This window comes from Nothoprocta perdicaria, unplaced genomic scaffold, assembly GCF_003342845.1.
Source record: "Nothoprocta perdicaria isolate Ctin4 unplaced genomic scaffold, notPer1 scaffold_6, whole genome shotgun sequence".
In the NCBI taxonomy this organism is placed as follows: Eukaryota; Metazoa; Chordata; class Aves; order Tinamiformes; family Tinamidae; genus Nothoprocta; species Nothoprocta perdicaria.
In genome coordinates this window covers 2,727,183-2,751,185 of record NW_020455865.1, presented here as the reverse complement: position 1 = coordinate 2,751,185, position 24,003 = coordinate 2,727,183, and the positions used below count along the sequence as shown (strand labels likewise).

General features: G+C 47.3%; 1 protein-coding gene across 2 annotated transcripts in view; it reads left to right on the top strand.

Moving 5' to 3' along the window:
• The first annotated feature begins 2,053 nt into the window (after window positions 1-2,053).
• Window positions 2,054-24,003, top strand: part of COL5A1 (collagen type V alpha 1 chain) — a 128,563-nt gene continuing 106,613 nt past the window's right edge. For both annotated transcript variants that reach the window (XM_026049182.1, XM_026049183.1), the window contains exon 1: window positions 2,054-2,242. In XM_026049182.1, the coding sequence (XP_025904967.1) occupies window positions 2,152-2,242 (91 nt within the window). In that variant the 5' untranslated portion in view covers window positions 2,054-2,151. The remainder of the gene's footprint in view (window positions 2,243-24,003) is intronic.

The window sequence follows — 24,003 nt, the reverse complement described above, 5'->3', positions numbered from 1 at the left end:
GTGGTGCCTTGCAAGGGTGGTTGGGCCTGTAACCCATTTTATCATAATAAAAAGGGTTCCTGGGAAGCAATTGGATTTTGATCRTTTCTTAGCTCTCCTAGTTGCTTATCAATACACCTGGGATGCTCTGCTTTTCCCGATGAGAAAATATCTCTGTCAGTGTTTGAGCTGTGGGATGGGTGTTCTGCCCCACAGCAGATGCAGGTGCGAGCTTGAGAAATGGGGTATTTGGAGCAGGAATTGCTGGACATGGAGAGAACCCTTCCGATGTGGGSTTGCATCTGCTGGGTGCTCTGCAGTGACGTCCAGGTGTTACTTACGCTGAAGTAAGTACCTTACTTGCCTCCAGGCTTCTCCTAGAGAAGCAGCATCACTTAATTTGTCTCGCCAGCCTCTAGTCATCTGGTTACTCCTGAAGGGTGCATCAGGGAAGGAGTTTTGATCTGGGTGGTTTACCTGGTGCCCAGCACATGGTTCCAGCAGATGCAAGCACCTGGACTATCTTGTTCTCCTCAGCCCAGGACTCAAGGGGCTGCAGCCARTCTATCCTTTTGCATGTTCCTCTGCATGAAGGAATCTCAGCAGCCTCCTGTGGCTCATATCTTAGGTTCTCCAGCTTCATGGGAGGCTGTTAGCAGGGAAAGGTATCTCAGCAAGCTTGGAAGTTGAGGGAGATATTTGCTATAGCTCTTCTCTGGGGAACCCATAGCCTCTTAGGCTGCAAGCTGAGTTGCTTGGGACCACCTATTCCCTCTTGCTCCCTTCTGGAGATCTGGTGGGATTCAGGCTCCTGTGCTCATGGATTTTGACATGCGATTAATATCAATTACCTATCCAAGCAACTCATTCTGGTTTTGACATGGTGCAGAAAAGGGAGCCCCTGGGTCAAGTTTGGTGTCTGTAGGTGAAATTACTGCTCCTTGATAACTAGAGTGACTCCAGATGCTAAATTGAAGAGCCTTCTTACCTGTTGTCAGCAATGAGTGACCCCTGGTCCTTAATGGCACTGAAAGTTGGGATTCTAGCAAATCTTCAAAGTCTTTTAGGAAAATATAAGCGAGGTGAGGGCTGTACTTGACTTGCTCCCTGTCAAGTGCGCTGATCTGGCTTGGGTTTGTCAAGGGGGCTGCAGTGTTGGGTGCTGCTCGCCCAGGGCCTGGAGAGGGCAATGCTGGAGGAGCACGTGGCGAAGCTGAGGTGGCTGTTGTAGTTGTCTTGGTGCTGTATGCTAGGATTGCTGCAATATGAAACGCTATACGGACCCAGGGTTGGTAAAATTGGCCGGAGCTGATGCTTGCTACCAGTTTGTGCTGTGTTGGCTGTCACCAGAGTGAAGCTGAGCAGCACTGGGTGGCTTAGCAGAAGGATTGCAGGAGCAGCGCGGCTAGACACGGCGCAAACTGCACAGCCCAGAGGCAGCAGCTCTGGGCGCTGATGTCCCCCTTGGCCACCAGCCAGGGACACGTTTGGCCACTGCCACTCCGGAGCCAGCCTGGCAGGGGTAACGCCTTGCCTTGCCACGCTTCCCCGCCTGCACTCTTACCCTTCGCCTTGGCAGCCTCCTTTTGCTGCCTCCCTTTCCAAAAGCGACTTTGAGCCTCATCCCTGCACCCCGAGGGAAAGGGGGCAAAGTAGCCCCTGGGGGGCTACTGATGCGGGGCGGAGCAGGGACCTGGGGACAAGGAGCAGTTCAAGGGGACAGCGGGGGCTTGGGGACAAGGAGCGGCCGTTCAAACTTGCCGGGGGGGCCGGGCCGGGGCCGGGCGGCGCCGGGGGGGCCGGGCCGCTTAGGGGGCCGCGCCGCCCGGCCCTGATTTGCTGCGCGGCTCCGAGATTGACAAACTCTCGCCTTGGCTTTAAGAGAAAAAAGGAGCGAGGGGGCGAGAGAGAGAGAGAGAGGGAGCGGGAGAGGAAGAAAGTTTTTTGCTCCCGCAGCAAGCAGGGGAAGGGCCGAGCGCGGAGCCCCCCGGCAGCCCCATGACTTTATAAAGCGGCTGCTCCCGGGGGGGGAGGCGGGGGGGTCTGAGCGGCTTTTATTCGCTTTTCTTCTTTTTTCCCTCCTTTTTCTCAGATTTTTAATTTTTTAAATTTTGATTTTTCCCTCGGCGCTTGCCGAGTTGTCCCGAGCTGGTGCCCCTCTTTCCCCGGAGCATGGATACGCACACGCGGTGGAAAAGGCGAAGCTGGATACGGAGCTGGCCCGCGCTGCTCGTGCTGGGCGCCGCGGCCCTGCGCGCTGCAGGTAACGCGGGCGCGGAGCGGGGCGCGCGCGGGGACCGGCCCGGCCGCTGCCCGCCCCGCACCCTCCGGCCGCGGGGAAGGAGGGAAGGAAAAGCTGGAGCTGCCCGAGTCTCTGGATGCCATTTGTCAGGGGGCCCGGRAAAGGGGAGAAACTTAAGACTTTTTCCCCCTTAAATGTTTCTGCCTGTTGCTCGTTTTTTTTCTGGAGCGGGGGCAATATGTGCAGCTAGAGCTTGTGGTGGTTCTTATACACGCGTATATATGCACGTATATATGTGTACATATGTATGCGTTTAGCTGGAAAACTCTTCTTGCCGAGTTGTTCCTCCTCCTCCTCCTCCTTGAGGAGAGGAAACTTTTGTCGGGAAGGAATCTGCTCCCTGCTTCAAAGCCCCGAGCTGGAGCACAAAAGCTGTGCGGGCTCCGCGCGCCCGGGCGAACCTCTCTGCGCTCCTCTAACCCATTTTGTAGAGTTTTCCCCCTCGAATTACTGCTGCTGAGAGTGGCAAGGAGCAGCACTGTGGAATAACAGATGCAAAAGTTCAATATGCAAAACGGGCACAACAAAAAAGGGAAAAACTCCTTGAAATGTCATTATAAAAACCGTGCAGAAGCGGGACTGAGCACTTTATTTTGCCAGCCGGATGCTTTGGGTGCCCTGTGCGTTCTGGGGAGCTTTGCTTCCCAAATATCTGTGCTCCCTGTGGTGGATTGTGAAAGACTGGGGCAGAACAGCTGGATATTGGTGAATCTGCTGCAGAAGTTTTGCTTTCAGGGTCTTTACTGAGATGGTAGGAGGCACTTGGAGGCATCGGTGCTCTGAGATCTTCCCGAACAGTGTTACAAGAGAATAAATGATGTGTTGCCAGGGCTGATATTGCAAAATGCAATAGTAAAGTGGATTGAGTTTTGCAGGATACTTGGCTGACTGAGCTGAAAGTGCCCGAAATAGCTGATCTGCCTGAGATTCAGTTTTCATGCTCAAGCTTGTGCAAGTTTTGGATGTTTTTGTGTCGTGGAAGCTCAGCTTTCAGGGTTGCTTGTGTGTTACTGGGACAAATGCGTGTGGGATTTGTTATACAGCCGTGCGGATGTCACTTATTGTCACTTCTAGGCTCTTAAAATGATTTTAAGCCAGAATRTGAAAGGCAGTAATGAGGAATGCTTTCATCAAGAGTTCTCTTGCAAGTTCTGAGCAGCATGGAAAATGAGTTCTCCAGTGAATAAAACGCGCCTAGGCTATTGTTGCCAGGAAAAAACTAACGGCAGTTACAGACATTGTGTTGCRTCGCACAAGTGTTGGATTATTATTGAGAGCAGCTTCCACTACTAGTACAGTATTGCAGCAGTATTAACTTAATTTCCCTTTATATGCAGCCAGTAGCATCAGGTCACGGTTACTTTGTATTAGCTGCAAGTTATATTTGTGATGTCCAGGGTTTCCAAGAATAGAGMTGTTCGTTTTTCACCCTCTGTGGTTACGCTAATAATATTTTGGTGGTTTCAGAGCATCCCTAAGCACGCTGCCTCTCAGGGTATATTCTCCAAGCAGCTTTAGCGTAAGACCCAGGTTTTTCTAAACTTACGGGCAGCCTTTGGTGCCTTTTGGATCCGTGGCAGTCTATCCATGGGAACATGGGATGTGGTGGGAGCTGGGGAACTTCTCCAGGGCCAGCTCTGAGCAGCGACTCCTGCAGCACAAGGTTCGAGTTTCCCTAATGAGCCTCCTGATAGGCCAGCAAATAATTGAGCTGAGGGAGGAGTCAGATTTGGACAGCTGATGGCATTGACTGATACCTTCTCTAGCTCTCTTTAATCCTTCCAGGCTCTTAGTTTTTTATTAGTGAAGATTTTCCTGTTTCAATTTCATTTTATCCAGTGTTATTTGTATGGAGTGAGGTGAAACCCTGAATTCTTTGCAGAAATACATCAGTTAAGTTGCTGTAAAAAGAGGGGAAGGAAAAAACACAAGGGTTTCCAGAATGTCAGAGAAGTCGAGATATCAGGAGAGACATGAACCGAAMTGCTGAGCACTGTCCTGCTAACCTCTACTCTTCCCACTTTTAACAGATGTCCCATTATAATCTAATTTACCAATTCCTGAGTGCTTTTTTTTTTTTTTTTTTAACAAAGCCCTGTAAAACTGAATTGGTTTCTGGGTAAAAGATTTTGGAAGTAGCAGTTTCCTTTAGTCACAAAGAAAAGTGTAATAACAATACATGGCATGTCCTTTAAAAGAAATCAAAATCCTGGAAGCCTTGAAGTATCTTGTTGCCATCTGTTGCTTCTCTCCTTGGCTGTTCCCCAGTCATTTAGAATGAGCTTAAAAACAATCTTAGTATTCAGCCAGTTAGAACAGTTTTGTTTAATATTTTGCCAGTTGAAAATGTTGATATTGTTTTACAAGAAGAAATATGGCTTTATAAGTTTGGAATTGGTGATGGAGCTGCTCTCCAGAGCGAGACCTGGATGCTGTCTGTGTCCTGCTTGGAAGCGGACTCTGCCTTAAAGGCAGCTGTTATTCATGCCTCATCCAGAGGATGGACTCGAGGCATTCAACTTATGCATTCCTGTTCTGTGTAAACCAGGGGCACGATGATGCATCTTCCCAAACCATTCCCTTGCAGAGGCAGCTYGTTGAAGGCTGCTCCCTTCCCTGCAGTTGTGCAGGATTGCTGGATGCAGGAGTTGCTGTTTCTGGACCTTGAGCTCAGCCAGCTCTTGGGCAATGTGCACAGGGGTTTTTCTCCAGTCCAGAGTGTTCCTGCACTGCCTAGTTTTGGGGAATGGACTATTACATCCAGGGTCTTCAGGTGGCAGTTCTTAGGCCAAGCCTGTTGAATAGCCACTATTTTTGTGTAAAGCAGCAGAACAGTGTGGACCTTCTGCCTGTTGATATTGAATTCTGGCTATGGAGATCTCTCCTGTTCTTCTGTTCTTCTCTCTCTCTCTTTTTTTTTTTTTTTTTTTTTTTTTTTCTGTTCTTCTCTCTCTCTCTTTTTTTTTTTTTTTTTTTTTTTTTTTTTTCCCCTTTCTACCACCTCTTGGTGGCTATCACTATTTTAGACAGCCAATATCGGGTCTTTCCAGATACCTTTGGTTTTAAACGAAAGTTAATACAGTGAACAGTTGTATTGGCCTTAATGCAAGGGCTTGCAGGCATGGAGGCTGCCCTGGAACAGTCAGGAAAGGGCTATAAAAAGGATGTGCACCCTAGGTTTAAGTGGGTATTGTCCCTGCCATTGCATTTTGTGGTTCAAGGAGATGGACTTTCCTTTAGTTCTGTTCTGTTTCGTTGTTGAGTGGACCTTCTCAGTCTTTGCTTCATGACTACTTGAAGTTGCCTAGTGCTGCTGGGGATGCTCTAGCATCTGCTGGTGGCTGAACCCATTGGGTGATTCTGGCTCCTGTTTTAGGGCTCTCCTTCCCCTGTGCTGCGGGCAGGGATCCAGATATGGAGCTGCTGATGTGGGAAGGGGATGTGGGCATGGGCAAACCAGGCCTTGCRCAGAGCCCAGCTTACGGCTGGGTTGGTTAATCCCCTCTTTATCTGGTCTGTTGGGATGAAATCCTCAGCTGCTGTCCCAGAACCYGAGGCCCGGACCCCTAATGACCCAATGTCACTTGGCAGCGTGTGCCTGGCTGGTTTCCTCCAGCAGCTCTGTCCTCATCCCTGCTGTCCCCTCTGCTTTGGTGCAGAATACCTGCCTCAAAGCTCCGCCGTCTGTCCTGGAGCCTGGCTTCGGTTTGTGGTTCTGAAGAGCATGCTTTCTCACAGCCGCTTTGAATTAGCGCTTGAAAGGAGGCCCCGCGTGGCAGCAGATGTGCGGAGGCAGATGTGCTGCCGTGGCAGATGTCACCAATGCAGAGGCATTTGTGCGAAGGGGCCTTTGTAGAGGTGCCCCAGGTAATCTGGGTTTTGTGCCTCAACTTCACAAATGAATATGTGGGAGAACAAGGAAATTGCTTTTCAGAGCYTCTCCTACAGAGGGAGAGCAAATTTGCTGTCTGTTCTTTAACAATTACTTTTTTTTTTCTACCTTTCTTTTTTTTCTTATGCCCTTATTCTTCCACTTGTTTCATGCCCCATTCCTCTCCCTAGGCTCCCTTGTTTTGATCCGTTTGGATGCTGAATATATTTCTTGGAGCAGCAGTTGAATGTTAGAGGATGGAATATGTGTATTCATAGGGCCTGATCYAGGTTTCTTTCATATTGATGGAAGGTTGCCCGCTGGCTTCAGTGGAAATTGGTTCTGGTTATAGAAGATAAGGAACAAGCAGGTGTCTATAAAGGCACTGAGTCTGTTTTTAAGACTGAATTCTGTCCACAATAGAAAATGTGTGCTTATCAAGATCCCTTGTTCTAGATAACTCCTCTGCTCTTGGCTGCAGCTTTCCCTTGTGCGGTGGTGAATGTGTCAGTAGAGTAGAATAGAGCAAAGTCCTTTAAGGACACTGTGCTCTTGCTTTCCCATTGGAATTAAAGATCTTTCCCTCTGTGAGAAGCTGTGATATTGTGCTGCTTGACTGGTAGGAGAGCATTCGATGTGGGTCATGACTGCCAGCAAAGTGCTTGGACACGATGCTGGGGATGTGCTGCAGCGCAGGCTGCTGCGTGATCCCAGCCAGCTCAATAACAGAGGTGAGGGACCCTGGGGCAGGTCATGCATGGGTTTGCTATTTATGTTTGCATGCTTGTTTGTGGATATATATGGTGAACATATGGATGGGGAGAGGAGAGCTGAGCCCTGGGCTGCAGGTAGAGAGGGACTGTGCTGGGACTCCTCGATGGTGCTCAGGTGCTGTGCATGTTGCAGGTGATGCTTGGGCTTAAAGACCTTCCCAACAGCTGAATTAGGAGCCTCTAGATGTATTGGCCTGCTGGTTGTTCCTTGCATTGCTTGATATGCAGACGGGCACTTATCTCTCCAACGTGGGGCATAGCCCCCAAGGTCTGGGATCATCTGGATAGAACAATTGCATTTGGAGCTTGTGCTTTGCCTTGGTGTGAATTAATTTTGAAGCTCAACAATCCCAGAGATGGGGGAATCCCTGCTGTGTTGTACGTGTGAATTTGGCACTTTCCTGAATTGTGCTTGCCCATTCATGTATGCGATAGCTTACTTATTTGGTAGGAATCTTCCCAAAGCAGCTATCTTGCTATAAAAAGAGCTATTAGAGACAGAAAAACATCACTTGGGTTTTGCTGAAAACATGACTAACTTTTGAATGTCTCCCTTTGGTAAACCGCAGTTGCTGTTTTAAGAGAAGAATTGTTTAATCTCTCTGCTGGTTTCCCTGCTTGATATGTGCACGTCTTTGCTGTCTTTTAGCTGCTTTGTAGTGTGGAGTGCAGCCCTCTGTCCCGGGTTTATTGCAAGCCTGGTTTGATCTAAGCAGTAGTACCTGGTACTGAAGGATGCAAATGGAGCTTTATTGATTACACTTGTCCTATGTGCGTAAGCACGCAGGGCCTCTTGCTAAGCTCCTAAAACCCCAGTTTAGCCTTTGAGAATTGGAGATAAAACAACTGCAAGTGAGGAGGCTGCTTGGGAATGTTGGATGAGGTTATAAGGTGAATTTCTTCCCTGCCACGTGCTTGACAGCTGCTCCAGTRGGTCTAGGGGACCATGAGCCATGGCAGGAGTCATGCCTGCAGTTYTAAGAGGTTTTTGAAAGTTCTCTATACCTCAAATGATGTTGGATGTTGAAAAAGGATATTAGAGTCTTCTTTTGGCCTGCTTACACCCTATATCAGTGGCATGCTGTCTGTAGGATGATTATAGGCAGATGGATCCTATTTCTGGGATGCAGTAGACTTGGAATGATGAGAGTGGTGCCAATTTTGGTAAAAGTCCAGAGGCAGAAATTCTTTCTGGATGTGGGGTGTGCAGGACCAGGCTGGAATACCTGTGTTTTGTGGAGCTGCAACCTTCTGCTCTTGCTGGGCTGTCGGTAGGTCCAGGGGCTTCTTCCAGAGGCRGGTTGCGTTGCTCAGAGCCTGCCTGTGTCCCCTATGGCCGAGCATCAGCAAAGCCCATGGGAATGCTCCTCGCTAGCAGCTTTGGTAGCCCATGCCAGGTATCTCTTCAAGGTAAGGAGAGGCAATTTTCAGGCTTTAAGGCCTGCTTAATTTCCTCAAATATCTGTTTTTGCCATCAGTATGTGGTAGGTGCAGTGCTAGCCCTCTTGTTGGCCCCCTTGGCTTGCTCAAGAGGGGCTCTTGAGCCCCTGTTCTCCAGTTGCAGCCCCGCTTTGCTGCATATCAAAGCTTTTATTCTTGCTAACTAGAGTGGAGCACATGCGATATATGCTGAGTACGCAAGCTGGCAGCTTTTTTTCCTTTAAAAAAAGAAAGAAAAAAACACACCCTGTAAATAGAAACCTTTGTGTGAAACGGAATAAAAAAATGTGGAGTGACCAGAACCAAAAAAGGCAGAAGAAAGGCATGGAAGAACGGAAAAATTTTGTTAAAATACAGCGTTAAATGGAAAAAAGCGCTTAGATTGGCAGCTATGGTACATTTAGCCACTGGGTTACTGTCTGAATTTCAGAGCCCTTGAAATGGAGCCGAGCTCGGAGTGAAACATCCAAGTGATGCCGTGGTTTCTCTGGATGTGTCTGGAACATCTTCAGAACTAAAATAAATGAAGGAGCTACACAAAAGGCATTTTTGAGGTTGGCTGTGCAGAGTCTGGGCTGCTTCTTCTCCAGAAGCCAAAAGGCTTCTCTTAGCATCATCTGGAAGCTTTCACAATGTTGAAAGGCACCATAAAAAAAMCCCCAAAAAACTAGCAAAATGGTATAAACATTTACCATGCTGGAGTTTTCTTTCTAGATTGTGTAATGAGCTGGAATGGAGGGGGGGAAAAAAAAAAAAAAAAAGAGGATAGTTTGGGAATTGACTGCCTGGAAGGAGCTGCACCTTGGACTTGTTCCTCTGGTGCTGTGCTGATGCTGTGCTTGCCCTTGAGGCACGGCTGCAACACGTGTAGTACTGAATGCTGATTGCTCACAAGGTGCATTTGTTTGGAAGCAAGGCAGTATTTTAAGAGCCTCTTCTCAACCCTATGCCTCGGGCTGTTAGTGCTTGTGTTTTAAGCAATCTGTCCTTTAAAAATGCTTTTTTCTTTCCGTGGGATGGTGTGTTCTTTCTTAACCCTGCTGCTGTCTTAAACATTGCAATCCCAAAAGGTTATTTGGATTTTGGACAACTTGTGTTGCAGTTCGGGGCATGGAGCGTCACACGGACCACTCTGCTGTTGCCCAAGGCTGTTTCAAGCCAAGTGAGATGCTCTCAGCACGACTTTCACCTGACTTTGTGCCGATGACATCCGGCTCTTTCACCAGGATGCAGAAGTGCGTTTTATATTTGAACACTTTGCCTTACACAGGCTTTTTGGGGGCTAAAGTGCATTCATCCCTAGGGCCCTGGAATGCCTGAGATGCCCCGAAGCCTGGGGCTGTGTTGCTAGCAGTRTTCAGCCCTGTTGCAGCAAGTTCTRTGGTRKAAGAGRCCTGAAGGCCAAGCCTCAGTCCAGCTGTGCTCACTGAGATCTCTCTCTTGGCCTGAACAGTCTGTGTTTTGCCCCTGTTTTCCCATGGCCGCTGGGTGCGTTTGTGTGGCTCCTCCGTTGTCCCCAGAGGATGCTGCCGCTTGCTGCAAGTTTGAACTATCTGCCAAGTTAAATGCATCTAACCCTTGCTGTTGGCTTGGGATGACCCTGAATGCCATCCCTGCCTGGATCAAGCTGTGCATCTGCAGCCAGGGAGATGTTAATTCTTTCAGAGTAAATAAAGTGACTTTTTTTTTTTCCTGGCTCAGCTTTTAAGCAAGCTGTTTAAAGCTTTTTCTTTCCTCCACTTGACTGCTAGAATTTGCAAAGGATGGGGAAGAGGCTGCAGCTCTGCTGGAAACGCTGCAAGAAGTTAATGGGGAGACCTTGGGGCCGAGGTCCCTGGGGGTCTGTTGGAGTCTCTGCTTGCAGGGACTGTTCAGTGGCTAAATTTAGTTTCATTCACATGTCAGCTGGGGTTTCGATTTGGTTTAGTGTGGACGTACAGAAAGAGCTGAGCTTTAGCTGGAGTGCTCGTGTATTATCATGGAGAGCCTGGTTTCTTTTCCTTTTCTGTTCCTCCCACTCGCCCTCCACCCCTTTTTGTTGTTTCCAAGACAATATTTGAGTAAGAATTCCCTGCAGCTGGATTCCTGGAGTTTCCCAGGATCCGAGGGGGAGTCTTTACGCAGGGAATTTGGCAGGACTGCGCCCCTYGGATATGAAGTGGGAAGCAATGAATTTGGGTGGCTTTGCTAGGGCTCGTCCTAGATGTGCCCTGTGCTGGAATATGAAGATAGAGCCTGAGTGCTGTTTTCTGTTCCAGGTTAAAGATCTGGGCTGAGGACTGTGTTTCACCAGCAGCATAATGAGTGCATTGTTTGTATGCCCTTATTTTCAGCTTGCACTGTTAAAAGTGAATAGAAAGGTCAAGGAGATGAGTCACTGTGAATACAAGTGTCATTCTTTGGAGGAGAAATGAGGGGGAGAGGAGTTAAAAAAAGGAGCTTCCAAGCCAGGTGCTTCAGCTGGTGCCAGACAGCTCGGTGTCACCCTCCTTTAAGGGAATGGGGAGGGCAAAYGTGAGCTGGGGCCTGCTGAAGTGTTCTAGCACCTACCAGTTACCAAGGGTCAGGAGCCGGGATTTGGTGCTGGTTGTTGCTGGGGTCTGAGTTAGACTGTGCATTGCTGACCCAGGCAGGGTGCTGCTGTCCCGGCTCCTTGCTGCATTGCTGCTATTGCTTTGCACAGCAAACTTGGCTAGCTTGAAGGGTTAGTAAGCTCTTGACTTCCTTACAGGCTCTCTGATAGGCAGGAAAGCAGGAAAAAAGGCTTCTTTTAAGTTGGTGRGGAAGCATCTAATACTAATGGGGCTGCCTTCCTCCAACCCTGGGATGCTGTGTGCTCTGCTCTGGGGTGAGCAAGGCTCGTAGGAGATGCTATACTGGAAAAGTAGTGTTGCCTGTTGAAATGCTGGCACGAAAACTCTCCTTCCTTAAGCAATAGGTCTCGGCATCGTCCCAGGACATGCTTTGGGTGCAAGGATTTGCTGSAGTGACAGGCAGGTGGTGATGTGCCCCTGGGCAGGGTGCCTGCAGGCACACATGGCTCCGTCGCGTGGCCCAGCTTCCACCACTGCCCTAGCAAACGCCAGCTATAAATTAAGCTCTTTTAATTTCCTGCCCCAAAGCTTCCTTCTACAAGCCCTGGGCAGTTGGTTAACCACACTGGCAGAGCTCTGGAAATGGAAATGTGGCTCGCAGGTAGCATGTGTTGAAGGGGGGACCATAAGCTGTGGATGGGCTCATGCCAACTAGGATGGCATGAGGAGTTGGCTAAGACTTTTATTTTTTAATTGATGCTGCTGGGGCAATTTCAGTAAAGGTGCCCATGAGGGCACCAGAAAGCCAGTTCAGAAGTCATTAATGCTCTTAATTGTTTCTTTAAATTGTGGCCAACTCGTGTGCCTGTGGGTTTCCTTTTAGAGTGGCTGAAATGCCCTTGTTTGGGAGGAATTGGTTGACTGGAGGAAACACGTGCAGCCTCCTGCAGCTCGGTGCACCTGAGACGGTGGGATGCTACGTGGAGACCCCTGCCTGTTATCCAGCCCTGGCACTGGGGTGGAATGTGAATCCTATGAGAGAGCACACATAATTGTGTACCCTTCTAGTTTGTAGCTGGTGGAGTTTTTTCTGTTGCAAAATATTCTTCTAATGTAAACCAAAGTTTTAGGACCTTGATTTATTTCTCCTATCAAAACCCTACTTGGAGAGAAAATTTTACCATTTTTCTTACCCATTTAATGCAGCATAACTTTCCAAAAAAAAAAAAAAAAAAAAAAAAAAGTAGAATTTGCCATGAAGTCTTTTGTCCAAGGTGGCTGGAAATGCAGCACAAACTGCACGTGATATGAAGTGATGGGGCCCAGGGCTCCTGCCAGTGATTCAGGGGCAGGTTTGGGGTTTGCAGTGCTTGGACAAGCCCCCGGCTGGGTTTGCAGACCCTGGTGGGGCAGCAACAGGCTCATGGTTTGGAGCCATCCCGGAGGGATGGGAATGCTCTGTGGGTGGGACCTGGCCTGGATGTGCCCATTGGCATTGCCATGGAAGAGCCCAGACTGGTGTCTGCCTTGGACAGACCTTGGTTGCTGGAGGGATAAGGATGGATGGAGCCGGAGCAGCAGCTTTTCGGATGCTGTTCCGAATGAGCCTCGTCTTACTTTGCTCTCGTTTCCTTCGGGTTTTCTACTTTTTTTGTAAAAGGGCACATTGAGAATCCCCCTGTTGTCTGTGCGGTCCAAAAAGTGACGTGAAGGGTGGGGGGAGGAAGTGCCTTTGRTCCCTGTCATGGGCACTCTGGCACCCACGGGCCGGCGCTCGGATAGGAAAAGCGCTAGGAATGTTCCCGCGCGAGGGCTTGCAGGGATGGGGAGAGGAGAATCATCACGTCGAGTACGTCGGGGGAGAAAAGCCTCCCTCTGCCTTGCAAATGCTTAAATTAAAACAAGCTGTTTGCAACTGCTGGCTGCTTTCCCCCCGACCTCGGAGCTGGGACGGGGAGGAGCTGTCGGAGCCCGGCGCCCTGAGCGGCCTCGGGAGTTTTAGCTTCGCTTCCCATTCCCTGCAAAGCAGAAGAGCCAAAAGGGCCGGGTCTGCTCTGCAAACACCCATTTTCCCAGTGCTCTGTAATTAAAGAGCTATATCGGGAAGCAGCAAAGTCCTTATGTGCCGGAGGCTGTTGTCTTACGGGACTGGGTATAGGAAGAGGAGCAGACTGCAGCCCTCTGAGGGCTTTTGGGAGCTTGGGCCTTGACCTGTCAGCTTTGGGGATTTAGGCAGTGAAATAGGCTYTGCATAGTGGGGCCTAAATCACAGAGCTGCTCTATATCTCCTTCTTACCATTGCTGCTCTTGTTTCTTGTTTAAAGACACATAAATTGACTTAACTTTGATGCTCTGCAATCTTCTGCTCTTGCTAGAAGTCAAAGGCCTTGCTGACGTGGGTGTCRGCAGGGGTATTTTCATGCACACCTTAATAATGAGACATGTTTTGCATCTCCAAAGTACTTGTGAGAACTCAATATCCCTGCCTGTGAGTTGGGGTCAACTGGGTCATTTTTGAGCAGTGAGATGTGCAGCCCCAGGGGATTCCATAGGAAGTCTTGTAGTTAATGGTGGGACTGAAGGTCTATGTGAGGTGAGGGGGGAGAATATCCTCACCCTCGTAAAATGCCCAGCCTCCTGAGGTGGGTCTGCCCTGTGATTTATTGAAGTCTCTTCATCCTATTTTAAAGGGCTCTTTCTCGCCCTTAAAGAGTTCTGCTTAAGCAGTATGAAACAGGAATTGCTTCAGCCTCCTTTGGGATGAAACACTTGGCTGTACATTGCTAATTTGGGATGCAAAGGGCCAGAAAATCTGGCTGATGACTTCTCGGGAAAAGATTAGGCTGCCTGAACAGACTGTGTCTCCCTGCACACTTCAGTGCTGGACATGGGAAAATGGAATATTTAATTTTCCTTCCTTTGGAGGGCCACCAGGCTTCTGTGGCTGCAGGAGCAGTCCTGGGTCATGCTTGCAAGCTTCTTGCCTCTTTGGGTCTTCTGAAAGCTCCAGCTTCCTCTGCCTTTTGAGGACCCAGTGCTGCAAAGTGCCACTGGTCATGGACTTGGTGATAAAATCAGACCCATGGAAAATCCTCCTGGGAAGCCAAGTGCAGTGCAAAATAATTGGGGGAGAGCTCGAGGGGCCAAGGGCCTGCTCTGGGTGAACCCTGGTCATCTTTTGCGGTGCTAGAAAGCTGCCAGGGTCAGCACCGTTGGTGGGAATGGCACTATGCAGTGGCTGCAAGAGCACCCTGTGATGCTGGCAAGCGAAGCAGCTTTATTTCACTTGAAAATGCCTTTATATATGAGTTTCTTGGAATGGGCGAAGGAAGGGAGCTGATACGATCCCCTTGGCTGCTGTGGAAGGGAAAGCAGCAGTTCCTGGGGTCCGTGAGCAAGGAGGCTGRTGCCCTTTGCAGCAGGAATGAACCCCTGGGGCTCGGGAGAGCAGCCTGTGAGGAGCAGAGACCTTTTCCTTTGCACTGAGTAGGGTTTGATGCTTGCAGAAAGAACCAGAGTTGAGGCTGTTAAGCCAAGTGGCAGTGGGGCAGAGGAGGATGGACAGTGAGTGCTGCAGTTGAGCTTTGGGTTTGTGGATATGTAAGGGGATAATGGTGAATTTGACCTGTAATAACAACACATAGCAATGGATTTAAAGCAAATTTCTCTGTGGATGCAGCTATCCTGAAGCCTTTGCCTGTGATGTACAGGAAGATTTGGGAGGGCTTTGACAAGGGGCAAAGGAGACCCAAATTTGCTGGGTTTGAGCCCCGCATGCAGCTTGCAGTACAGCTTTTTAGGACGCCTGACTTGAAATGAATGGCTCCTCCCTTCCCTTTTCTCTGGAAAAGAGCTCTTAGCGTGTTTATAAAGGACTTAGTTGAAGGGAAGGGGACCACACTGTAAATGACCTCCTTGCGCTTTTGCAAGGATAAAATTTGTTTTCCCGTAGCTATGGAAAAGTCTGTCACTTTGAATAATAAATAATGGCATATTAAATGTATCCAGATGACCTTTAAGCAATATAGTGTATATTCTAGTGCAAGGTATTTTAACTATCGTAATATAGCTTATTTTAGTGATGGAGAGAATATCAAGAGCACCCACTTTATAATACAGTTTCTCAGAGTATGCTGATAACTCCCTTTGGCATTTGCCTTGTCTATAGCTTTTTAAATATTATTTTTTTACCTCACTTGGCTGTTTTGCTACTCGATACTCCATGGTCCTGGCCTGCTGCACCTGTCTGGGTGGATTGAAGACTTGATGTGTTGCTTGCTTTTGCTCTCTGTGTATATGTAAAAATACCAAACGTTATTTAWGTGCATACATGAATGGATGCACAAGTGATGGGAAGTGTCAGCACGCGCTTTTCCAGATGGTGGAAGCGTGTTCATTCCTTCATTTATTTCACTTGTCAAACTTGGTGAGATTAATTACTGCCAGACTTGTATTGCCTCTCTTCTGGAAGATGATGGCTTTCTCAATTTGCACTAACCTTTGAGACCGAACTTCTGGAAATACCTATGGGATGTAGGCAAAATTTCCAAACTGGATTTGGGTGCCCCAGTTAGGTGAAGAGAAGGGCTGGATTTCAGCCTAGCAGCTTACTGAATGGGGAAGGCTTTTGCCTTCTGTGTGGTTGGAAACCAGGCTTGGTGAGTCTGGAGCCCCCATTAAGCCCAGCAGCCATCCTAGTGACTGCCACCATGGTTCTGGGTTGATGTTCTGCATCTCATTCCCCTGCTGTGTTTGCTTTCTGCTTGCGTTTTGGGAATTGCAGCGAGCTCCAGGGAATTGTTTGATATTGCAGACGCTGGGTGAGAAGCAGAGCTGAGAGGCTTCATGCAGATCCTTAGCAACGATGCTGTGCAGTTGTTTTCRGGGTTTGGCTTTCACGCTGTCCTTTGACTTCTTGTAGGAAGAAAGCCTGTTCTTCTACAGGCTTTTCTTGATTATTTGTTGCCATAATCCTGTGTGCATCTCAGACCCTCCTTTCAGATGATTCCCTGCAGCAAGATCTGCAAGTGGATTGCGGGGGTTGCCATTCACTGCAGCCAAATAGCTGTTATCAGGGAGTTTCTAACTATGCCTAATTAGGGTTTTATCCATTTTTAACCTTGTGGTTTTCAGACCTGTGACCTGCATCTGATGCTCTTGGTCTTAGTGATTGCTTTTCCCGTTGCTYCCAGCACTCTGTGCAATGGCTCCCTCGTCCCATACCTGGAAAAATGAACAGTCCATCTCCTCCTGCCCTGTCTTGTCTCTCCCCTTTGTATTAAGCACAGTAATGCTCTGAGCAACCCAATGCTCCTATGTTCTGTCTTACAAAGGTCTCTCTTCCCCTGCCTTTCTGTGCATTATGGCTCTGCAAACATGTGCCACACCCTCTGTGCAAAAATAGTCCCTGCCTTTCAGTAGCTRTCACTTATTTTTCCTCCTTTAATTAGATTTGGTCATGCTTGTATTTTTTTTCCCCCATGACCCTTCTCTCTTTACTCTGGCAAGTGTATCTTTGAAAAGCTTTTTGCTTTCTGTCTCTGTAGACACAGCCGTGCTGGCTCATGCAACTTCGTCTCTTTGGATTGAGTTGGGAGGAACTTTAATTGCAAGACTCTGAAAAACTTCCCAAGTGCTTCCTGCTTCTCCAAGACCCTTCTGGGATGGTGCTATGATTCCCATCACCCTCCGTCTGCTTTTGTCTCAATCTGGCAGCTATTTGCAYGACTCCCTCAAACACTTGCCTCCACGGGTATTTTAATGCCGCTGTTGTCATTGAATCTGAAATAGTCCTACTCGGTGGCATCTTCATTTATCCTGTCTGGCTGCTTTTCAAGGCACGTGTCCAGACAGAGGAGGACCTGGTAATTTTTTCTCCTGTGCTGATCATCATCTGCCGAGGCTGTGGCTTCTCCGTGTGTGGGAGATCTTTCCCTGCAATAAGCTGCACGCCCTGCTTGGGTTTCAGCAGAAAGCTAATGCAACAGCACGTGGATCTGCCCTGTGGCATCCTCAACTGTAGATGTGTATAGAAATATATACACTTATATAAAGCTGTTTTTCCACCTCATCAATATCTCATTAATTAAAACCTGTCTTCCCTAGTGATCAAAGGGATCTGGCTTTATCTGTGGGAACCTTTCTGGCTGGGTTTGCAGCGACCACCCTGCAAGTGGAGCCTGGAGCAGCATCCCTGAAGCACCTGCCTGCCTTTATGGTCCCTGGCTCCTTGTCCTACTGCTGCATGTCCCATCAGACAGTATTTATACCATCTTTCTGCAGACCAGGTTTCCTTTCTTGCCAAAGCTCCTACCTTTTCCTCCTGCTGTCTTAACCCTCGAGTAGGGGGTAGTGGTAGTTTGGGTGGTTTTCCTGGGCTGCTGCCACACACTGTGGATGTGATTTGCACTGGCAACACTTCCAAAGGCACCTTTGGGAGTCAGTTGGTCTTTCATAGCATCTTGGTGCTATATCAGCATTGTGAACGTGGTTTTACTCAGGTGATCCTTGTGTTTAAAACAAAGCTATGTATGTCTGAGGAGTAGATAGCAGGAAAAAATTCCAGCTTAAGGCTTATAAAGCACATGCTTAATTAACAGTTAATGTCTAACAGGTAATTAAGGGGAAGAGTTGGTTGGTCAAGTCAGTATTTTTGAATATTTAGCGCTGTGGATGAGATGTCTCCATCTGTTGCTGATGGCTCCTGTGACCTTGCTCCGGGTTACTTGTATTGCTGTCCTGGTTATGGAAAAGAAGGAAATAAAATAATGCGGACAATGTCAAGGTAAATATGATCTTATACAGTAATCCATAAAATTTCCCTGRTATGTCTGGGTATTGATCTCAGAGCTATTTCTTACTCATCTGTGTATTTATCTTCTGCATTTTGCAGCCTTTGGAAAGGTTGGCAGTTGTGGGCTATGCATATATTGGAGTTGAGATGGGTGAAGTGGCCTGTGTATCTTTAGTTATCYTGGACTGATCTTTTGAAAACCACCGGGATGGGTTTCCAAGGGTTGCTAGGCTTATTCCAGGAAATTGGCTGTATATCCACGCCTGGGGCTGTGACTCTGCTGTAGGTGCTCAGGGTTGCTTGTCTGGCTGTTTTCTTAGATGCTGTGACTCTGCTCCCCAACATCATGCAAATGAATGCTTGTTTGGCTCTGTTCTCCTACACAAATTTGCTTTTTGATTACTCATCTCTCAGGGACAGATTCTGCCAGCCTTATTGCCTTACCTTCCCAAGTAAATTGTCGCGGAACATATTGGGATTGTTTGCAAGCAGTGTAATGCTCTGCTCCTCAGTGGGAATAAGGACCTGCAAGAGTTGTGGGGAACATATGGCTGTGTTAGGCTTCTCTGTAAAACCTTAGCTTTGCTAAGGTACTTTATTTACAGAGCTGGAGTTCAGTTGTTTCCCTTCAGAGAGCTCATTTGTCATCTGCTGCAGAATTTGTTCTTCAGTGCTAGCAAAGATCAAGCCGAAACAGAGCCCAGCTTTTAGCAGCCAGCATATCCAAGTGTCCAGAGCTTCTGGGCTTCACCTGGCTTTAAATCAAGTGTCACTAAACTGTCTGCAGTTTTGTCTTGGAAACTTGCAATAGTTGTAGAAATATATGTTCCCTGACGAAAATTCTGAATTCCTTCCCAAATTTGGCACCATTTGAAGTTGAGGAACTTCAGAATGGCTCTACAGTGAAATTAAGCCTGTAGCTGCCTACTTAATCTGTTTTGTTTTCAGTCTCAAACACGTAAGAAATACTGAGGCTGAGATGAAAATTGCCTTGTAGGGCTATTGATGCCTCAGTTTTCTTTATCCCCGATCTTTGTTCCTAATCAGCCCCAGGACATCCTTTTTATATTTGCTATTATATCTGACCTTTTGGTGGCACCTCTGAAATAGCTCAGATCATCTTCTACATCCAGAGTCCTTATGCATCTTTTTGTTACTTTTATCACTAATTTGACCACATTTATGTTTCGATTTATGCACTATATGAATTATGGCTTGAAGACAAAGTTCGCTGCCAACTTGGGTGGAGGAAACGTCCTTTAATGGGGACATCAGCTTTTTTTACTGCCTGCTGTCTGCCCATTGGCCATGATTTAAGAGGCAGCCAAAGTGAAAACGTGATGGGAATTGWTGCTGAACGTGCAAGGGATGGTCCACGTTGCCCTGCAGAGGTGTGAAAGAAATATGTTAATCCCATTGCATCCCTTTGCCAAGCCCGGGCTCGTGGCACCCTTTATGTTGCCCTGTTTGGTGCTTTATTTATTTCTCCCCGGGTATGAAAATGTGCCCAGCTGCCTGTCGGGAGCAGAGGGTGGCAGTTGCTTGAAGGGCTCGGCATCCTGCTGCTGCCAGGAGCGGCTGTCTTTGCCCGCGGTGCTGCTCGCGCTCTTCAATGCTAAGCACCTTGTCCCCGTGCCAAGCTCTTTCCTCAATGTCATCGCGCTTGCCTGCTAGCAGTTGAGAGGCCAGAAGTATCATTTTGGGAAAGGACTCGGAGAATATGTGTTAGGGTAGGAATAGCATCATTATAGCAGCCTGCAAATATCACAGGCCTGATGGATCAAAGCTGTGATTGAGCCCTTTAAACCTCCAGCTATGATTAAAGGGTAATGCTATGAGCTAGTTCCAGGCAACTGAAAATATGCAGGAGGCTGGAATTTACCTCTTCTAGATGCTTTTTGCTTAAAGCCTGAGGAAAAGTGTCCTGCAGATGCAGCTATTCAAATACAAAGCCCTTTTCTTACCCGTCGAAAGCCTTTACGCAGCCCCGGTCAGCTGCTAGCTAAATATTGCAAAACAATCTTGATCTGCTTTTTGTTCATTGGGAAGAAATGAGTAGAGAAAGTATCTTTTCAGCTGCAAAACTTGATCTGGATTCTTTGTATACTAATGTGAATAAAAGCTTTTATTTGCCTTAACTCCTTGAACATGGTCTTTTAACCTTGGTGTTTGGCTAAATTGCACTGGCTGCAGGCTTTGGCTTTTTCAACCCACGATAATCAGTGGTTCATGTGGATCCTCTCTAGTGAAGGCTCCTGCTCATCTTCAGCGATAAACACATGCTCTCCTCTTTCGAACAAACCACTTCAGTGTCTGGGCTTTGGGATAGTTTAATTGAACGCGTTTGGCTCGCAGGTGTGTTTTTGGGTGCTTGGGTTCATGGGAAGGTTATTCCCCAATTGTTAKCTTGTATTTGAGCAGGAAGGAGCACTAATTGCATTTTTGCATGGGCTCGGTGACCTGAGTTGGAGGGTGCAAATAGAGGTTTTCCACTGGCATCCCAAGAAGGGCTTGTGCTGACTTGCATTTTGCTGTGCAAGCCATTGTGCTGCCTCCCTTCCTGCAAAGGTAGCAGCTTCCAAAGAAAGCCCTTGACTTTTTGAGGCCTTTSCTTTCTTCACATCTATCTTGGGGGTGGAAAGATCAAGAGGGAGGGAAGAGATTTCCTTTCTTGCTGTTCCAACTTAGCTTTATGGCCCCGGATAGCTTCCTTTCTGTTCTTTCTCCATAGCCCTCTGATGGATTGCCTTGCTGTCAGTAACTTGAATCTCAGCTCTAAAGGCCTCAGGAGCATAATAAAACTGTGAGAAAAGAGGAGGAAAAAGATATTCAGCAAGTGATTATGTACTTGAGGCATCTATTGGTGGCTATCAGCTTGYGGCATGATGTGGCAGCGTGGGGGAGTGAGAGGGAAGAAATCAAACCTTGGGGCTGCAGAGAGGGTCACGACCAGAAGCTGCTTATTAATGGTCCTTGCCTGCCTGCTGTGCAAGGCCCTCATGAGAATATGGTTTTCCTGCCTTCTTTCTTGCTTAGAAGACTTGGGGAAGTTGGAAAGGCCCTGGGAAAGCACAGCTGGGGTGGGGACAGGGCTTGGAGGCTGGACTGATAGAGGCAAATCACCAGGCAAAGGTCATTTCCAGAGGCATGAAAATTGAGGTGCTTGACTGTTTGCTCAGGTCTGTGAGTTTGGGGAGAGCTGAGTGCCTAAGTTTGAGTCGAACTGTTATGAAAATGGCCTGTGTGAAGTTGAGAGAGTCCTGGAGCAGGGATCTTTGCAGGCACAGAGCGAAGCTTAGGAGGAAAGGGGCAATGTGAATAGCAGCAGAAACGGTGCGCGGCCCCCAGCGTGATCTCCATTGGTGTGATTTCAAGCGTGGACAGAAGGGGCTTGATGAATCTCGGTTGTTTTGTGCTGTGGTGCCAGGAATGCCTTTTCCTCATCTTCTGATTTCATCAGGATACTTGAAACCTTGCCCTACTTAGAACATTGCTTTTATTAAATTGAACAGTTTTTATTAATAAGTGGGCCACAAGTATATCAGCATGCATTTGTTTGCTATGGTAAGCAGATCTTACACTCACCAATAGAGCATGGTTAATTATGATGGGACTTCAGAAGAGAGTATGTATTTTGGGTAGCCTGCATGCCTTCAGAAAAAGACCAGTCCCCCAAGGATGCTCAGTGTGGCAGAGGTGACTTGTTCCATGTTGTAGCATAATATTGGTATTAAAATTGAGAAAACACCTGGTATCTGTGGGCATTTTTGCCAGGGGACCTTTTATTCCTGGCCACTTGTTCTTCTTTTTTGGCAGCACACAATGATGCAAAAGCCATTGCTTCTGTAGCCTCTTGTGTCTGCAGGAAGAAGGTCCTTTTTGAGCAGCTCCCTCCAAGCCAACGGGGAGGGTGGCCCCAGCTCTGGTGCTGCTGATGACTGAAATAGCTCTCGCTTCTGTCAGTGCTGCAGGAGAATTTGCAGTGAGCTTTATAACTGTCATTGGCCTCTAATTAGATGGTAGATGCCAAAGGAGTAATAAAAGGCTCTTTATTTAAAACAAGCCCATGTGAATAATTGTGTAAATATTTGTCTGGGCCAGTGTTGCGCTGAGTCCTGGGAAAGCTTTTGGATGGGTGTCTAGGATATCTCTTTTTAGCTTTTTATAGAGGCATACTTCAGTGTAGATGTTATCTTTGGGGTTGAGTTCACCTTCATGCATAGTCAACATGCAATAGCATTTGAAGTCTTAAGTGCAGTAGGTATTTCCAAGACTAGTGTAAGAACTGCCATTTAATTCTACAGAAAATGTGTAAGGGAAGGGGGAAGAAAATGAAGCTAAGCCCTGAACAGTGACCCAAGATGTTAAATCAGTTCTGCTGTGTCTTGGTGTCTGATGACAAAATGCTGTAAGGGTAACTGGGTTTTGTGCAGACAGAGCCAAGATTTGGAGGAATTCTGCTACAGTGGGCAAAAAAAATGCCATTTCTTTATAACTGTCTTAAGCTGAAGTGAGGCTTTTGCTGCTGCTGCTGCTTTGCATTTCTCCTGTCGCAGGTAGGACAGYGCAGGAGGTGGGGAGCTGGTGCTGGGTCCTCAGGCTGCATTTGGGTCCTGGTAGTTAGTTATAAGGGAGCTGCTCTGAGTATAAGGGTGGGTTAATCACTTGGCTTTCTCCCCTCATGACCAAGGGTCAGGGATGGCAGAGGTCAGTCTAGGCTGAGCACCAGTTCCTTGGTGTTACTCCAGTGCTGCCTGATGTGCTCGTTAATGGTGATCACCTTTCAAAGTGTTTTCCCTGTAGTCCCTCCCCATGTGCCCTTTCCCCCTTTGGGGAATACACAATGTGCTCGTGGCTTGTTTATAACGTGGCTGGAAATGGGAAAGGGATGGGAGATGGAGTGTTGTGCTTGGATGGGTTAAAAAAAAAAAAAAAAAAAAAAAAAAAAAAAAAAAAAAAAACCCTGAAATTGGCTTAAAGTAAAATAGTATTTGCTTTCATTGACAGTAAGAAAGAAATGCATTTAAGTACCTTATCAGGACTAAGATCTGCTGAACAAATATGGATTGGAACTGAGAAAATCTTTAAGGCGGAGTAATTGATTTGGTGCACTTTTCTCTTCCTGCTTGCAAACTTCCCTTGAGGGAATCGCAGTTTTTTAGCTTTAGTGGAGTTTATTGTGTATTGATGAAATTCTCGGCAGTGGCTGRCTAGGTGAGGGTCATTAATTCAGGCCAGCATCTTATTTGCCCTATTTCTTCTCCCCCAAAGCAGCATTTGTGAGGATGTGGATTATTTAAACTCCCAGAGCAGCTAGTGTGCCTGAGAATTTTGGAGAACAAGCCTAGAAAAACTTTGCATGAAGCCAAGCCAGGTATCAGTTTGAAATTTGCCTTCTGGTTATGTTTTTGAAAAAAATCAAATACAGCTATAAAGCAAATGCTGAGAGCTATTGATTTAAATATCTGAAAGGAAGGAATAGTTTTATGCATCTCTTTCAAAATATTTAAGTATTCTTCAGTGTTAGAAGTAATTTTTCAGTGTTTTCTAAATATTCAATAAAATGTTTCAAAATTGCTGCAGTTGTGCCCAGTCACAACTGGGAAAGCACTGTGGTGAATTAAAGGAGTGTTTTAGCTCCTAAATGGCTCTGTCCTGGCCGTGCTGCAGCTGTGTGGTGTCACACAGGYCCTGCTGTCACCTCCGTGGTGGTTTCATGGTGTTCTCTGTATGTGTTTAATGCATAGGATGCAATGCTGACTGCCAGCCCAAGTGCAGCTGCAAAATTTACTGTGCTGGAAACGACTCTAATTGCATGGGTGCTCGTGTTAATGTGCTTAATTAAGCTCCTAGATGGGCGATCCATTGGCAGTGCTATAGAAAGTAAAGGTCTGGGCATGGTTGGGGAAAGGCCGTGAAGAGGATGGTATTGCAGAATGACTAATGTTCTCCCAGAGCTCTTCAGTATTCTGTGTATTCTGTAAAAAGCATTTTCTAAGCTACGTAGGTTTGACTAATAGCAGGCGCTGCCTGGCCTRTGCACCTTGTCCCTTCTGTCTTCATGGTGTGGCAGCTCCACTTATTGGCAAATCTGCCCAATATGAACTTGCCCCTTTGCTCAGTAACAGGGAGAACTTGAATGTGATTTTCCCCTTGTGATTTTTCCCTCATGCCTGGTAGTTGCGTGTGTGCTTCCTTAGGCCAAGGTGGTCCACAGACCTTGCAAGGATTAAAAAAGTGGCTGTGTTGCTTGTCCCTTTTTCCTTTCCATAAAGGGAATGGATTTCATGGGAGGGAACAAAATTSCTTGC